The sequence below is a fragment of the Barbus barbus genome, assembly GCF_936440315.1.
Source record: "Barbus barbus genome assembly, chromosome: 5".
Taxonomy (NCBI): domain Eukaryota; kingdom Metazoa; phylum Chordata; class Actinopteri; order Cypriniformes; family Cyprinidae; genus Barbus; species Barbus barbus.
In genome coordinates this window covers 34,771,377-34,788,719 of record NC_136733.1, presented here as the reverse complement: position 1 = coordinate 34,788,719, position 17,343 = coordinate 34,771,377, and the positions used below count along the sequence as shown (strand labels likewise).

Below are 17,343 nucleotides of genomic sequence, written 5' to 3'. Positions count from 1 at the left end.
TACCCTTCACATGGTTTCGCTTGTGAAGCCTTCATCATTTGGTTAAATGCAAATAAATGGCTTGGAGACGTTTCTTAATAATTTGCATCTACTGTAGATCAGAGTACACTATTAAAGCTGCACTGTTGAAAAAATGGAGAGTGTGACAGCCCTATAAATGAGGAAGAAAAAAGAGGAAGGTAATTTTTCTTACATATTAAGATGAAGACAAGTGAAAATATCTATACAAAATCTAAAAATCTCTGGTTTCAGGTGGTAATTTATTTATTTAATTTTTATTTAGTTTTTTACAAAGAGGCCCTGTATCAAAAAAATTTCATTTCGGAGGAAATTAGGTAGGATATGGGGTACCCTGGTGGATATGCTATGTAAAGACTGGGATGGATTATTCACCACTGGATAATAAAAGCCTAATAATACTAGCTAAATAAAATAAAGGATATGCCATAACCTAATTTTTAAGAGCTAAGTTTGTTTTATTAACATTTTACGTTAAATCAAAGTTATAGGCTAAAGCAGGGGTGGCGAAAGCCCTGCAGAGTTTTGATTCAACCTTAATCAAACACATCTGAAAAAGCTAATCAAGGTCTGAAGGGTTACTATAAGAAAGCTACAGGCAGGTGAGTTTTAATTAGGGTTGGAGCTGAACTCTGCAGGGCTGTGGCTCTCCAGGACCGGAGTTTGCCACCCCTGGGCTAAAGGATGGTTGATCAAATTATAAATTATGAGAAGTTTTGTTACAGTGCATCAGAAAGGCAAAGATGTTGCAGAGTAACTGTAGCCTATATGTAAGAATTTACTTTATATAGCCTAATTTAATAGTTGTCATGAGGATGTTAAACATGTTGGTTCCTTTAGAAATGTAATAATAATCAAGAACCACATTTTCATAAAACATCTAGGCCTATAAAACATCCTTTGTGTGTTAGTGTTAAGATTTAACACGGCTTGTTTTACGGTAAGCCTATAGACGATAACAAAAGGAAATCTCGCGTTTTTTTCCCCTTCTTTTTTTCTTATGCAACGAAATCGAAAGTAGAAAGTTACCGGGTGGCATAGAAGATCTTGAAGGAGGTGAGCACATATGAGTAGATTTAAAACATAAAACGTTGTTTTAGTGGATGTTAATACCAATTTAATCTTCGCATTCAATCTTAGAATGGAGAGAGGAGTGTCTTTCTGTGGCTGGAAAGCGGTTACAGACAGGAGTAAATCGCTGTCCGAGAACCAGGAACCGAAGTCAGGCCGAATATATACAATGTTCCACGGCACACATTTGACAAACGCCAAAACCATCATTGATAAAGGATTTGAACCCTCTAAAAAGGGAATGCTGGGCCCCGGGGTTTATGTCAGTCGTAACATTGATAAAGCCAAATGTTACCCGCTTAATACTGACAAGAAGGACAAAGTCGTTTTCAAACTGAGGGTGCGTGTGGGAAAAGTGAAGAAAATAGACTCTGACAATAATCCTCTCCAGCAATCGTGGCACAGCAACGGGTACGACTGCGCGTGGGTTCCACCAAACAGCAACATCTCCACCATCAAGTCTGGTCGCGAGGAGGACTGCGTGTGGGACCCCAAGCGCATCAGCGTGGTTGACGTGGCGTGCTGTGTGGATGACACTAAACGCAAGGAGCTTCGCCGGATGATTCGCAGAAAGACGAAAACTGAAGGCTGCGATCTGTGCCATCTCGACGCTTCTGATGGCCATGATATTCAGCCGTGCTGGGAGTGCCAGGAAGACATCTGCCCTTTCCAGGGAAAACATGTGTGTAAAAAAGCAGAAGGTTTAGAAAGAGGCACCGTGTAACTCACCCTGTATCTTTCAGGTTATGAACATAAAAAGGTCCCCAGACCTCTGTGTTAATTTGTGTAGCCTATTTAATATATGTAGACAAAATGCTGTCATTTATCTCTCTGTTGATTGTAATCGTGTTAACAGAGTTGAAAGTTTCATTATCAATTCAAATGTTAATTGTTTCACATTATGTAGCCTAAGCTGAGACTGAGAGAGTATTATGATGAACTGATCTGTTAAATTATATAATACACCTCTATTTCGAACATTTATTGTCTCTGGTGTTTGTTTATTTTTTATTTTTCTGTGGTGCCACTTAAATCACTAAAAATCTCTATTTCACACTTTGCTGCTCGTTTTTTGAAAAAAAACAACAAAATAAAACAAAAAACAACTACATTCAAGATACATTAAAACTACTAGATTGTAGGCAATGCTGTATTTTTATTGCACTTAGGATTTTAAACATTTGTAATGATCTTATACATTCTTGTTCAACTGCTCATTCTTGCAATTCGTCTACAAATATTTAGGAGGCTATTTCAAGTTTACAATGATTTTTCATTAGGCCTAAAATATAAATGTAAATAAACCGATTGTTTTTTCGTTTTAATGGAGATTTGAAAAATAGAAAAATTATATATATATATATAATTTTTTTATTTTTCAAATAATTATATATATATATATATATATATGCTATAAAAAATCCTCACTAACTGTTTTAATTGATTACCATTTATCACCTATTGAACAGGAAAAAAGCATGGTCATGTTTTTGGCTCTGTAATTTACTGCGACTGCAGTAGAGGGCGCTGTTCAGTCAGGGTTTAACGATTCAAATCTCGTCTGTTGTGGACAATTTGTTAGATGATAATCTGATTAGAGTCAAGTAGATTAGACAGACTGCAAACGTCGATAGCAACGACATGCGATGCAAACACCATTTAAATGATAATAATGGCATACTTACCATCTCATAGACAGCTTTTGGGCGCATCTACCTGACGATGTGCATTGAAGAAGACTGTTTCATTCACGGATGATTTAATTATCATCAGGAACTGTGACCTCTCATTTGCGCACTACCTCGCTGAAACAGTACATTTCCCCTCAAAACATTTTTTTTCTTCTATTGGTGAGTATATCAGATTTAAATATGATAATACTGTAGTTCATGGCAATACAAGGGACTTAAATTATTAAATATTAGGCTATTTAATTATTTTGAATTATTATATTTTAGACGGATCTAAATACAATCTAAATGATACGTAATAATTTTATTACGATCTGCCACGAGATATGCAATAAAGAGATTAAAGCTAAATGTTTATCTGAAAAACAAGATCTTGCTTGTCCTTCGTGTTGAGATGTTAACATTTTGTATTTTATTTTGTAACACATTTTACGTGCTTTCATGTTACATTATATTTAATTACTATAATTAATTTATTCAACAGTCCATCTCTTTCCAATTTAAGATCTCAGATGTGACAAAATGCCTGGTGCTGCCAATCCAAATCTTTGGAGTTTCTCTGAGTTACTGGGGCAGAGGAGCATTCTTGGAGTTGTAGTTTTGATTGCATGGTTAGTTCTGTTCCATCTTCTGGTGAATGTGTGGCTGCTGTGCATTTTCACCAGTTTGTTGGTCGTGCTGGGTGGATGGCTGGGATCTCGTGTCGCTTTGGATGCCAACAGCCTCCTTCATTTGGAGCACTTTCTGCCACTGCGTCAGTCCCCTGAAGTTCACACTACCTCAGAGAGTGAGCAAAGACTGGATTGGGAGATTCAGAGTGCCGTGGACAAGGCTGTGCGGGACTTTGTGTCATCCTGGTACTGCAGTTCTGTTTCTAAAGGAGGGGATGAGTTCGAATGGGAGGTGAGGGACGCCATGCTGGAGGCGGCCGCTGAACTGAAGAGGAGGGCAAAGCAGGTGGACCGGAGAGCGCTGGCCCAGAGGGTTCTAGAGCTTTGCGGATGCCATCTGCAGAGCTTTAGCCAAGCCAAGGAACTCCAGCCCATACTGCAAGAAGAGTCTGACCAAATGTTTTCAAATTCACAAAAACTATGGAGATTGTACAGTAGAGGTGATTTGCCTCACCCTGCCCTGACTGGCCCAGCTAACCAGCTCTGCTACACCAGAGCACTGGTAGATCTCCTCATGCACGTCCTTATTCCCAAATCTCACTTGGAAACAAGAACAGGCCGGTACATGGTGGGAGAGCTCATCACCTGCAATGTTGTTCTGCCTCTCGTGGCAAGAATATCCAATCCAGATTGGCTAAACCAGACCATTGTAGATGTGTTCACCCAATGCACTGACAAAGAAGAACCAAGCCCACAGCAAACACCTCCAGAAGACGAAGACGAATTTGTTGGCAGCTTCTGGGATTGTGACTCCCCAGTTACTTTCAACTGTCCTGAAACCTCCAGCATGCAGACAGCTTGGTCTGTATCCACTGCCCCCCTTCATGATTCATCTGAAACAAGTTTCCAGAGTCAGTGGTCCTCTGATGAAAATGATCAGGGGACAAGAAATTCCAGCATTCTTTTTCCAGAAAGAATGACCCAAAGTACAGCCGAACTGCTCAGATCTCCTTACCGCACCAGCCGCCTCTATAGACACACTGACTACGACCTTGATTCACCCTCTTCAGATGAGAGAAAGATATCTAGTGAGTCTTTGAAACCAACAGACTCAGATGATGAGAACTTCTGTGACTGCATGTCTCCCTCAGACTTTTGTGGCCTGGTTTGTCTGGAGGAGGACACGTTGGGTGTTTTGGGGAAATGTTTCAGACAAAATGTGATCATTTCAGAGCCTGCATCAGTGGAAGAGTGTCCAGTCCAACCCCTGACTTACGCATCAAACTCCATCCCCAGAAGCCTTGGTCTGGACTCGTTAGTTTTCGATAACTTGGGAAATCTAGAGGGACCGGTAACTATTCAGAACTTGCAAATCACTGGGATCAGCACAGCCAAAGAGCAAAGAAGCAACAGCACTCATCCTTATACACTTTACACTATAAAGGTAAGATTCTCAGAAACATGTCAGAAATTACAGGAAGACATTTCCTTTATTGTATTTAATTTGGAACACAACTTGGAATCAGTGCATTTCATGAAAAGCAATTTTTGGGGGGCATTTTCTTTACCTGTTTTACTAATTCAGTATTAATTGTGTTTACAATGGTGTTTTGTGTGTGTTCGTAGTATGGAACTGCTGGAGATTCAGAGAGTTCGAAGTCTGATCAGCCTGTTGTATATCATATGGTGAACCGGCGCTACAGTGAGTTCCTCAATCTGCAGACCCGTTTGGAGGAAAGGCCGGATCTCAGGAAGGTGATAAAAAGTAAGACATTTTTAAACGACAATAACATAAGCTATTTGAGTCACATAATGTTAAACATAAACACATTTTATATTGGGCTATATAGTATTAGACCTAATTAGTACATGTTGTTAGAATTGCATAGTAAGAAGTAATATACACTGCCTACGTTTGGGGTCATTAAGATTTTTTTTGCTATTCTTTTGAAATTTCTTTTCAACAAAGAATCGTGCAAGAATGTATAATGGTTTCCCCAAAAATATTAAGCAGCACAACTGTTATTAACCTTGATAATAATCTGAATTATTTCCTGAGCAATTGTTTCCTCAGCAAATTAGAATGATTTCTGAAAGATCATGTGACACTGAAGAGTGAAGTAATGGCTGCTTTGCCATCACAGGAATGAGTTACATTGTAATATATTAAAATATATATTAATATTTTATGATATTACTGTTTTTACTGTATTTTTGTACTTTTAGCTTGTCATCAGGGCAGTACACTGAAGTCTTAAACCTTTTAAATGGCAAACATTGTTAATGTAAACATTTAATATCTATACATGCTGTACTGAGATCTCAACATTAATCCATATTAAAAATGTGTGCTCAAATTTAAGATGTCAAAGGTCCAAAGAAACTCTTCCCAGACCTTCCCTTCAGCAACCTAGACACAGACAAAGTGGAAGCTAGGAGAAGCCAACTGGAATCATTCCTCAGGGTAAGAGATTTCCCTTCACTGATAAAACTTTGGGCAGATGAAATGTGACTTTTATGTAAAACCCTAGGCTTATTCTCTTTCAAACTTCCTTGTCGACTCCTGCAGAAACTGTGCACCATCCCAGAGGCAGCTAACAGTGAGGAGGTGCATGCATTTCTTGCCCTCAACACTGATGCCACTGAAGCTTTCCAGAAGAAGCCGTCAAGTTCACGCATAGACAAGGTCACTCCATCATGGGACATGACATACTGTACTTAAATTCCTTTTAATGTATAGAAAGACTTTTAGTGTGACATTTCTGTTTGTTTTTGCCTGTTTATCTGTATGACATGTTTCCCATATAAATAGATGGTGGAGAACATAGTGGACACTCTGAAGACTGCATTTCCACGCTCAGAACCCCAGAGCCCCACAGAAGAAGGAGACCCACAAAGAAAGTTAGAATATATGAAACTTAGATCACATAAGTCAAGGCAGTATTCCTATTGTTTCTAATTTCACAAACTGTCCTTTCATATTTCAGACCCCGTCTGAGATTCTCCAGTAAAATAGCTCCTACTCTTAACGTTCCAAGCCTGCAACCTAAAGTGACGTACTCTTTCAGTGAACGCTGCTCAGTGAGTCTTTCATATCATGCAAAAGCCACATAAATGCAGTAGTCAACATTTGAAGTGGATCAAAAAAGTGAATCAAAGTTGTCCTAAGACAAGAACGGGTATTGTTTTGGTTTTAAGACAACTTCGATGAAAGGTTTTGATACATTTCAAATGTTGACTACTGTAGTAATTTGCAGTCTTTCCATGCAACCTGAACATAAACATAAATAATTAATATAATATTGAAGCATTGTGTTGAGAATGGCAGGGTTATTACTTATTGCTCAAAATATCAAACATGTGTGATGTCCACCCATTGAAGCTAAAAAAAAAATCAGAGCCTGTGGCCATCATTACACTATTTGCTTTTCTGTGAAACCTGTCAACTCTGAAAGGCCAAAATCTGCAGACTTGCTCTGACTTTCTGCAGTAAAGCAGCTGTGGCAAAACAATAGCGTCATTATTCAGCTCAGTCAGTCAAAGTACCCCAGGATCCTGATTAAGTACTCCCAGTAACTGGCTCATATTGTATTCCCAGTGTGTTTATGGCAAACGCATCTCTTTTCATCTCTTTCTGTAGGTTCTTCGAGGTTTCTCCCTGTCAGATCTGGAGGGGTTTGTGGAGGAACAGGAGAAGCAGATGGACAGGGGTGTCAAGAGTCATTATGCAGGAGGAGGACTCACGAGAGAGCAGAGATCTGTTGAAAAAAGAGGAAGAGGAGCAGGTAGATCAACCAAGAACTTTAAAAGCCAGAGCTTGAAACTCTTGTTTTAAATACTCAAATGCACATTCTGATAATGTGACAAGGAACTTGTTGTACACCCGAAAAAACTGGAGAGGGCAGTATAGTGTTGATGAACTACAACTTGTTATAGTTTTAATTATTTTATGTGAAATCAAAGCATATATCTGATACAATCTAATGATACAATCATATTTGGATGTTTCAAACTGCTGTGTGTTTGTGATGGTGCAGACACTGCCCTGGCAGATATCGCTCTGAATATCTTGTGTTTGCTGATGAAGGACCAGTGGAGCTGGCTGTGTACAGAAAACATCCAGAAAACCATCAGACTGCTCTTTGGCACTTTTATTGAAAGGTGAGGTACAATCATTTGACAACTCTCTTAGCAGTTAAGGGAATTTTAATGGTCATTTTAGTGGTGTATCCTTTATAGTCCTCCTTGTGTGTAAATGCACTGATCAAACTACTAATTAATGGCCAGTAATCACTTTCACTGTTCAGATTTAAAGGGACAGTCCATCCAAAAATGAAAATTCTGTCATCATTTCCTCATGTTGTTTCAACCGTTTTGGTTTCATTGTATATGAATCGAAACTGTTTGGTTACAAACATTCTCTAAAATAGCTTCTGTTATGTTCCACAGAAGGAGGAAAGTCACACAGGTTTAGAAAGACATTAAGCTGAATAAATTGAATTAAGAATTAAGATTTTTTGCCGGACTGTCCCTTTAAACAGTGCATTGTTAAATTTGAGTAATATTGTGCATTTTTAATTAACATTAGAGATTGTACATGACTCAAAGCAAAATCAAGACATTGAAGCTTGTGATGTAATAACCCTGACATTACTGTATCCCATCATGCTGGCTTTGGAGACAAGTCTGTTTAAGTGACATTGTGGTGACCTAATATGAAATTATAGTAGTATTTTTCACACTGAATTTTATTTCACAAGACCCTTGCTGAGCCATTCTATGAGAAAACAATTGAACAACAGCAGGGTCATGTTAAAATTATGTTTAACATTATGCAAATCAACACATGTTTTGGGCGAGGCTGCTCATTAATGGTTGTCAATTTATCCCTCTGCACAAGTCTCTATCAAACTTTAAAGGAAAATAATTTCTTAGAAGCACGGAAAGCAGAGCTTCTCGTGCATGTGCTGCGTTCCACCCAATTAGAAGTAAATGAGTGGCGAAGTGATTGGACGGCAGCAGGCTGGATGATAACTGGCCAGTGAGCTATTCAACAGGATTGCATCTGGTTCAAGAGGCTTGCGTCATTTGTGTGAGCCAGACCATATGTAAGCTGTCATAAGCAGTTAGAGAAGTGATGGCAAAAAAATAGCAGCATGTTGTGAAAAGACCTCACAGGCCGTTTCCCGTATGGTCCCAAGATTAATGAGTCCTTTGGTTAAATGATTGTTATTTATTGTAGATAAGGCAACAATCTCAGCACCCTACAAGCTGTCTCATGTAAGGTAACAGATTGTTATCTGGTCTACACAAGTTTTAAAAAAAGAAATACACAGGTGGTTATGTTTGATAAATGGGCGTTGACTTTAAAGTAGTCTTTTTGTACTCAGTGGCCCAGCGAGAATAGGCAAGTACATTTCCTGAGACTGTAACGCTGCCAGCTGGTAAGCTGTATTATCTGTTCACCTGTTGAACTTGATGGTGTTTCTTACTCTAAAAGGAAGAATCATAACAATGCATGTGGGTGTGTTCACACTTCCTGTGAGCTCATGTCTTCCTCCCAAGGATTACAGCATTTTTACAGCATGTGCCGTCGCTTCCCCAGAGTACCTCACTCCTCGTGCCAGTGTTAATATTTGTTGCACGCACAGTGAAATATCCTCCATCAGTGCTTTCAGCAGGCCTATGTTTTCCAACACAACTTCAGCTACAAATGATGTTTTATTTGTTTCTCTCCGAGTAGTCAGAGAAAGGTTGTTTATTGGTTTAACAAGTACAGAATCAAAATATACTGCTGAATTCTTTTTTTATCTTGTCTGTAAAATCTTTATTTATTCATGGTGTTTAATAATACTATAAATGTTAACATCACAAAGTCAATACAAAATGCATGTACTTTCAAAAATGAGTTTACGATTCTCCAAATCTGACAATGCAAGAAAACCACATTTACACAAGATTGTGAAATTGTTACTTGAGGCCCATATGTATGATCCATTGTAAGGGTATTCATAATATATACTATAATGAATTAGATATTGTTGTAAACAAAGTTAAAAGGAATTATATTATCTGCAGATTCCTTGTTCCATCTGAAATTGGTTTAAATGCATTATAATTTCATAAGGTGTAACAATGAATTGATAAGTATTATAATGTATTACAAATATTCATGAGATCATACAATGCATTATAAGGTGCATTGCAGGCATTGATAATTAATGCATTAATAATCCGTTTAAAGGATTCAAGTAAAGTGTTATCAATTTTTACTCGTTTTTTTTTTTGTCATCAAAAATTTCTCATGCAAACATCTTCTGCTGTTTGGTTTTTGCTATAGTTCAATAGCTTTATTTGATACAAGAACAATATGAGGCATTTATTATGACTTTTTCTGGTTATTAAGTATAAATGATGTAAGACTGTGCATGTGGACACACTCCATTACTTTGTCCTTTTTTATGATTAAATACTGCAAGTAGTGGGTTCAGTTCCTAGAAAATGCATGATCTGAGGAAAATATATATCCCTTTTGAATGCAATAAGAAACAGCAATAAGAAATTCATGCAGGTTAGCTAGCCATAGTTTGGTTTGAATTTGTAAGATAATATATGCTCAGATTTTAGTGCTTCATTAAATAAGTAGGCCATGTGTCTGCAATTCTCCTTGAGGCCTTGTCTGGTCACTTTGAGCATGTGTTTCTCGCATTGCCGTATTTAGGTTTGGGATAAAGTTAGAATTTTGGCCTCGCCCTTATTAAAACGCGATACACATAAGCCAAACTTGTTTTTCTGGAAGGTTATATTAGGATGGGCCTTATGTCTGTTAAATGATGTGACAGTTGATGCTGCCCTTGTCTGTATGACATCACCAGAACAGGACAGGTGTTAATTAGTGTGGCTAAAATCAGCATCTTATGTCAGCTGAATCTAAAGCTATTTTTTACGCATGACATCGTCTTAACTATTCCATGTGCAATTACTCTGGCATGTTTTTTCCATGTGCTTTGGGGTCAGTACAACAGATGATACCAAGTATTATTAGGATTGCTGCAGTTTTAGAGAAATACTTCCTGTGAAAGAGGTGCACAGAATGTTCTGGTGCTGGATTTGGGGTGAGTGGTAGTTTAGATGTTGGGTTTTAAATGTATGAAGTGTTGATGCAGAGGTCAGTTGCTCAGTTTGCTTGACCGGTAATTGAGTACTGGTTTATAGGTGTGTTTATAGGAATACCTGCACACAGTAATGTATCGACAGGATTTGAATATAAACAGATGCAATGTCCTGAATTCTGTTTTTGTGCTAGTGTAATTCATGACTTGACCAATTCAAACTGGTAGCTCTTCTTTTTGAACTATTCATTAAAAGGACCAGGCCTTCTCTATATAAAGATACTTCTTGCCATTTTTTGCGGGACATCATCTTTTTATTGCATCACATTCGGTATCCATCTAATTCATGTTCAGGTAAAATATGATTTCTTTTGCTTTAGTGCTGAAGATTGACAGGGAAGTGCTCTTTGAAACTCTGAATATATAACAATGTTGCATTTGTTCCTGAAAATATGCAGTTGCTTTGAGCAGGGCATTCTTTCACTTTTATTTGCCCCCATATACAATTATTGTAAGCAGCAATCAATTACATTTTTTATATATATATTTTTTTTATTTAAGTTCTTTCCATAACACATAAAATGCATATATTTATTAGTTATAAAAATGTACTTACTCATGTCTTCAATCACTCCTGACTCCATCTGGTAAACATTTGACTGTCAAGTACAAACTTCAGCACAGCATGTCATTGTGACCTGGAGTTCTGGAAACTTCTAATAATATGGAAACAGGCAACAAATATTAAAGCTTCACTGACCTTCTCTCTCCATCCTGTCTCCTTGAAAGCCAAGACAAAGTTGGCCAGACATATGGTAATGCTCGCCTTTTCTCTAACAGTCATTTTAGGAGCTTTGCCGTGATGGATTTTGACTTAAAAAGTGTGACTGGGATTAGGGACTGAGGTCGTCTTTAGTCTCATCTTTATGTCAGCATCTTGGCCTTGTAAAATAGCGATAGCTGTTTTATATCTCCACTATTATCGCCAGCTCACAGGCACTTCAGGACATTCTGTTCGTATGTCTGCTTCACATATATCATGTGTGAAGACCAATTTCACCATTTGCCAGTTATGTGTTTGTTTAGTTTGGTCAACCGTTTTCAAACTGTTAGCGAGTGTGTCTTATCTGTCGGGTTTCAAACTGAATCATTGCTCCCCCAACAGCTATTCGTTCAAGTGGATCAGCTTGCCACCGAATAATCATGAAAGCTTTCTGTTGACTGTTCCAGAACTGGGGAGTTTCTCTGGTGCTTAGCTGGACAGTAATCTTGGAACTTATGGCTCTCTGTGGTTCAAAGCATGTACGGTATTGGCATCACTGGGGATGGAACATCTTCAAACAGGGTTATTATGTAACGGTTTTGGTCCATTTGCTTCCTTCTCTGTGTGCTCAATGTGTGTGGTGTGCCTTGGCCTCAGCACACACTCTTCATGCTTTGGACATGTACTGTAGAAGAGTGCTGATACACAAAAAAAGACAGTGATCATAGTCTCTGACTTGCTTGAATGTTAGAATATTACAGGCACACACATGATTATTTGATAAGTAAGCATAATTGTAAGTGGCATGGCATTAAATGCCTTGCTTAAAGTCAGCATGAAATAAATATTCACCATATCTGTTTTCTTAATGCATGCTATTGATATTATTATGAATGATCAACTGTGCATATTTTATTTTTTGACCTCGTAATTTCTAATTAAATCTCCACTGCATTCTTACAATTGATTGCAAGCTCACATTCAGCCAGCTTGCTGCTATCTAATCAACAAACGATTCCTGCCCTACACTTTTTTCCCTTTTTCAATAGTCTGTTTCATTCAGATCTATGTCACAATACAGAAGAAAAGATCTGTCACCACTTCAGTTACGGGCCGGCACTGATGGCTGATAGTTTGTTGACAAAGTTATTGTTGCTCTAAAACCTATAAAAGACAGTTTGTTTCAGAAATCAGAATATTTCACAGTTTTTCATATATAACTTTACATCTCCCAGTAAGGCTTTATATGTCACAGCTGGGCTTCATACCTTGCAATTGTGGATTTTTATCACCAGCCTAGTGATTTTAGCCAGTGCACAACCCCAATAGGTAAAGGCTTGTACTTCCAGTTGAAATTCCATGTTTTGTAGAATATACTGTGCAGTTTACTGGCCTACAGACAAATGCCCACACAGGCCACATTTTGCACTTGCAAACCAAACGTGGGCCGGGAATGTTCTTGCTGTGTACACTGACATTACTATGAAGTCACTGGGTTAGGATGGATTGGCCTTTTTGATTTCAGTGCTGACTAGATCCTGTTTCGTCCAGTCGCTGGATTTGGAGATGCCCATTAAATGTGGTGGCATAAACACCACAGTGGGTTGTATATTTCTGCAGCAGACCTCATGTCACCACTAGAGCATCTTGGCTGAATACTGTTTGGTCCTTATGGTCTGTGTGTGTGGAAATCATCTGTTTTGATGTTTTCATTCTGTTTTGATGTTGCATTATGCCAATTAATTAAACCTATTTCTGAGAACTCCATCATGTGCATGTCTAGTAGATTAATCATAGATTCATTTGTAAAGAGAAGATCTGACCGTATTTGGGGGTTCCTGAGAGCTTGTGATGTACTGAAAATGATGCTCTTCTGTAAACAATTTCCATTTAAAAAAATGCAATGTTATGAAAAGATTTCTTCACTTAATAGTATTAGTCCACTGTTGGCAGACCTTTCTTGGCTGACACTTTCCAGATTTGCTGGAAATAATTTTGAACAGATGTAGATGACTTACTGCATGAACTCACTTACACAGTAACTGTAAAATCACAGGTCAAATGAGCAGGTCCCAGTAGATCAACACATACTCAAGAAAATGCTGTCATGTCAGTGTACACATACTCAGGGCTCAGTTCTTGGACCAGTTCTCTTTTCTGTCTACATGGCATCACTAGGTTCTGTCATTCTGAAACATGGCTTTTCATATCACTGCTATGCTGATGACACTCAACTCTGCCTCTCGTTCCATCCTGATGATCCGACGATAGCTGCTCGCATCTCAGCGTGTCTAACATTTCTTGCTGGATGATGGACCATCACCTTCAACTCAACCTAGCTAAGACAGAACTGCTTGTAGTTTCAGCAAACCCATCGCTTCATCACAATCTCACCTTCCAGTTAGGCTCATCTACCATTACTCCTTTAAAAACAGCAGAAACCTTGGAGTTGTGATTGATGATAAGCTGAATTTCTCAGACCACATTGCTAAAACTGCCCGATCCTGCAGATTTGCATTATACAATATTAAGAAGATCAGGCCCTTTCTCTCGAAACATGCAACACAACTCCTTGTTCAGTCTCTTGTTCTGTCCAGACTTGACTATTGCAATGCTCTCTTAACAGGTCTTCCAGACAATTTTATTAAACCTCTACAATTAATCCAAAATGCCGCTGCGAGATTAATCTTTAATGAGCCGAAAAGAACACACGTCACATCTCTGTTCATCAATTTGCACTGGCTACCAATAGCTGCTCGCATTAAATTCAAGGCATTAATGTTTGCCTACAGAATCACCACTGGCTCTGCACCCCTTTACCTAAATTCATTACCACAGACTTACAGTGGTGTGAAAAAGTGTTGGCCCCCTTCCTGATTTTTTATTTTTTTGCATGTTTGTCACACTTTAATGTTTCAGATCATCAAACAAATTTAAATATTAATCAAAGATAACACAAGTTAGCACAACATGCAGTTTTTGAACAAAGTTTTTTATTATGAAGGGAAAACTAAATCCAAACCCACATGGCCCTGTGTGAAAAAGTGCTTGCCCCCTAAACCTAATAACTGGTTGGGCCACCCTTAGCAGCAACAACTGCAATCAAGCGTTTGCGATAACTTGCAATGAGTCTGTTACAGTGCTGTGGAGGATCTTTGCAAAATTGTTGTAATTCAGCCACATTGGAGGGTTTTCAAGCATGAACCGCCTTTTTAAGGTCATTGTTGGAAAGGCGGGGCTTAGTGCACCTGTCAATCATCGTCAGGACGCAGCAGAATAGAGCGAGAGAAATAATCTCCTTTTGTGTGTTATTGTGTGCGTCGGTGACTAATTGTGAGTATCTGCTCAGCTCTAGGGACTGTTCTTGTTTATTCTAATAATCATATCGGAGACATTTTGGTATTTGTCCACTGTTCGCGATTGAACGTGTGAAATGTATGTAAGGCTATGCTAGCGCATTCAGCGCACGCACAAGTTGTGTTTACAAATACGCTATCACTATTAGTATTATCCGGTTTCATGCTGCTACATTGGTAATTATTACGGTGAAGTTTATAAGTTTAAGAGTACTTAATTGTTCTGACTTGTGAGGTTTATTGCAAGTATTTGGGCACTGTCAGTTTAACGTGCCAATTATGTTTGCATAAAAGAGAACAACGCAAGATTGTGTGTATATTACCACTGAAAGTCAATACTGTATATTGTATTTACACACTACTACCTTGTATACATTAATGTGATTTGCTTTGATACAGAAGTCAAATATTGTTATGCTGATTATTTCTATATTTCTGTTTTATTGTAGAACCACACCATACACACATCCTCATACACCCCCCAAATCCATCTTCAGTGTTCAATAAACTCCTTTGATTGAAGTTAACCGCTTGATCCACTCCTGTGTTCTAATCGACACACTAAGAGGAAGGCTAGAGAAATCAGAACCACCTTAGAATACAATCCTAGATCAGCTCCAAAACAAAATTGGTCCTTCGAGCCGGATCTCAGCCATTGCTCTTGGATCCAGAGGATCTATCAGCCCTAATATGCAACCAGAAGGGGTGAATCCTGAAGGTGCCAGACCTAAACGTCATGTTCATCCTCCCGTTTACCTTGAGGACTACGATCTCACAGCCACACGTCGTAGACCAGTCAGTACGCCTACACTGCATCACGCTGCAGAGGAGCCATGGAGAGGTGGCACCTCAGACGCTGCCAAGATTTCTCCCTCCCCATCTGACAGAGCTTCCAGTCCGGTGAGTCAGTATTCATGGCAAGTGGTCGATGAGTGGCCCCTGGCTGCCTTCGACGGAGAGCGTTCTTATGAAAGACAGCAAGCGTCACAGTCTAGAGCTTCCATGCCATCTACTCAACCTGCTCAGTCTTCACCATTTCACCGGCCTTGGGAAGAGACTGGGTGTCAGTCATCTCCAAAAACTGTCGTTAATACCTCACACAGGCCTAATCAATCTCTGGTGTGCTCCGAGTCTCTTCCAATGCCACTTCCTCATTCATCTGCCATCAGTCAGGCATTGCCGTTGGCCAGTACAATCGCTGCACCAGTAACCTCAGTTCTTTCATCCCATGAAGATGATTGTAGCTCATTACCTAACCCCAAGCAGATTGTGAGTTATAGAGATCATTCTGCTTTGCCCCGACGACCAGAGAAGAATGCTGAGGAGTCGCAGAGAGAGCATGTGTTGGTAGATTTCCTGGGTAAGCTGCTCAGTGAGCTGCAAGTGATGAGAGACCACATACAGACGGAACTGCCAGCCAAACGGGAAGTCACACAGTCAGTTCAGCCTCCTAATTATCCAGATTCCATTCCTGCTAACTATCCCGATGACTCTGTCCGACCAACTACCCGCCGATTAGCGCCGCCACCTATCGACTACAGTAACTATACTCATGATCCAAGCTGGTATCCGGAGCAGAAGTTTGAGCCTGTTAGAGCTGCCCACCTGCCTCCCCTTCATGAAAGCGATGAGCAAAGGAGACCTGGGTATCAGACGCCTAGGCACAGAGCTTCTACCTTACATCCAGGTGAGAGAGAGAGCACTTATCGCGGACCTACTCCAACCATTCCAGACTTCACCACAGGGGACCCTAGTGAGTTTACCAGACTAAAGATTGCTCTTGAGAACCTTCTACCTCCTGATGCTACTGAGCTCTTCCGCTATCAGATCTTGATGGATCATTTGAGATTAGATGAAGCTCGTCTAGTAGCTGACTCCTATCTTAACTCACCTTTCCCTTACAGGGATACTATGGCAGCTCTGACTGAGCGGTTTGGACAACCGTACAAGCTAGCCCTCAGAAGGATAGCGAAAGTTATGGATGCGCCTGACATTCGACGAGGTGACACAACAGGCTTTGACAAGTTCGCCTTGCAAATCAGATCCTTGGTTGGTATGCTGGAGACTTTGGGCCATGAAGGACAGGCTGAATTGAGGTGTGGTTCGCATGTGGAGAGGCTGCTAAGCAAACTTCCTCCTGAAATGAGGTCGGAGTTCAGAAGACATATGTTTCGTCGTCCCGGTGCGGTGTATAACCTCCTGGACTTCTCAGAATGGTTACAATATGAGGCCTGGTGTCAGAGCAGTGAGAGTCAGATATCAGACCGCAAACGGAGGGTAGAGCAGAAGACAGTCTGGGGGAGAGCCGGGAACCCTGCTGGCCGTTCCACTACTGTACTCCATGGATCAGACGAGGGCCCTGCTAAACCACCATCTGGACCAGCTCCGATCCCATTAACCAGTTCAGGGGTCCTCAAAGTACAGGCCAAAGCTTTCTGTCCGTATTGTGACAAGACCGATCATTACCTCAGTCAATGCCCTACTTTCAAGACCTTCAATAAACAGCAAATCACAGATTGGATTCAAACGAATCACCGCTGCTGGCGTTGTGGGCGTGCACACCAAGCAGCCAAGTGTACCCTCAAGAAGCCATGTAGTATCTGTAAAGGCCGGCATTTGCAGATCCTTCATGAAGTCAACTCCAAACCCGTGACTGAAGGTTCTTGTCTTGTTAATTCAGCGACCGAGACTCTGTATTTAGATAGACCTACGGGATGTAGG

General features: G+C 39.8%; 2 protein-coding genes across 3 annotated transcripts in view; both read left to right on the top strand.

Annotated features, from left to right (window-relative positions):
- Window positions 1–1,012: 1,012 nt before the first annotated feature.
- Window positions 1,013–2,144, top strand: LOC306869413 (uncharacterized protein). The gene is made up of 2 exons (XM_079416181.1): window positions 1,013–1,074; window positions 1,159–2,144. Exon 2 carries the CDS (start codon window positions 1,160–1,162, stop codon window positions 1,811–1,813), a length of 654 nt encoding a protein of 217 aa, XP_079272307.1. The 5' UTR covers window positions 1,013–1,074; window position 1,159; the 3' UTR covers window positions 1,814–2,144.
- A 537-nt stretch (window positions 2,145–2,681) lies between these two features.
- Window positions 2,682–17,343, top strand: part of snx19a (sorting nexin 19a) — a 31,960-nt gene continuing 17,298 nt past the window's right edge. Inside the window, exons 1-9 of one of the 2 annotated variants that reach the window (XM_079417590.1) lie at window positions 2,682–2,939; window positions 3,286–4,835; window positions 5,018–5,156; window positions 5,755–5,855; window positions 5,961–6,077; window positions 6,204–6,292; window positions 6,379–6,472; window positions 7,032–7,176; window positions 7,429–7,552. In XM_079417590.1, the coding sequence (XP_079273716.1) occupies window positions 3,303–4,835; window positions 5,018–5,156; window positions 5,755–5,855; window positions 5,961–6,077; window positions 6,204–6,292; window positions 6,379–6,472; window positions 7,032–7,176; window positions 7,429–7,552 (2,342 nt within the window). In that variant the 5' untranslated portion in view covers window positions 2,682–2,939; window positions 3,286–3,302. Of the gene's footprint in view, window positions 2,940–3,264; window positions 4,836–5,017; window positions 5,157–5,754; window positions 5,856–5,960; window positions 6,078–6,203; window positions 6,293–6,378; window positions 6,473–7,031; window positions 7,177–7,428; window positions 7,553–17,343 lie in introns of both variants that reach the window. The other variant, XM_079417589.1, reaches the window with a different exon arrangement.

Coding starts and splice junctions, on each gene's coding strand:
- LOC306869413 (XM_079416181.1), top strand. CDS start 1,160: ATGGAGAGAGGAGTGTCTTTCTGTGGCTGGAAAGCGGTTACAGACAGG.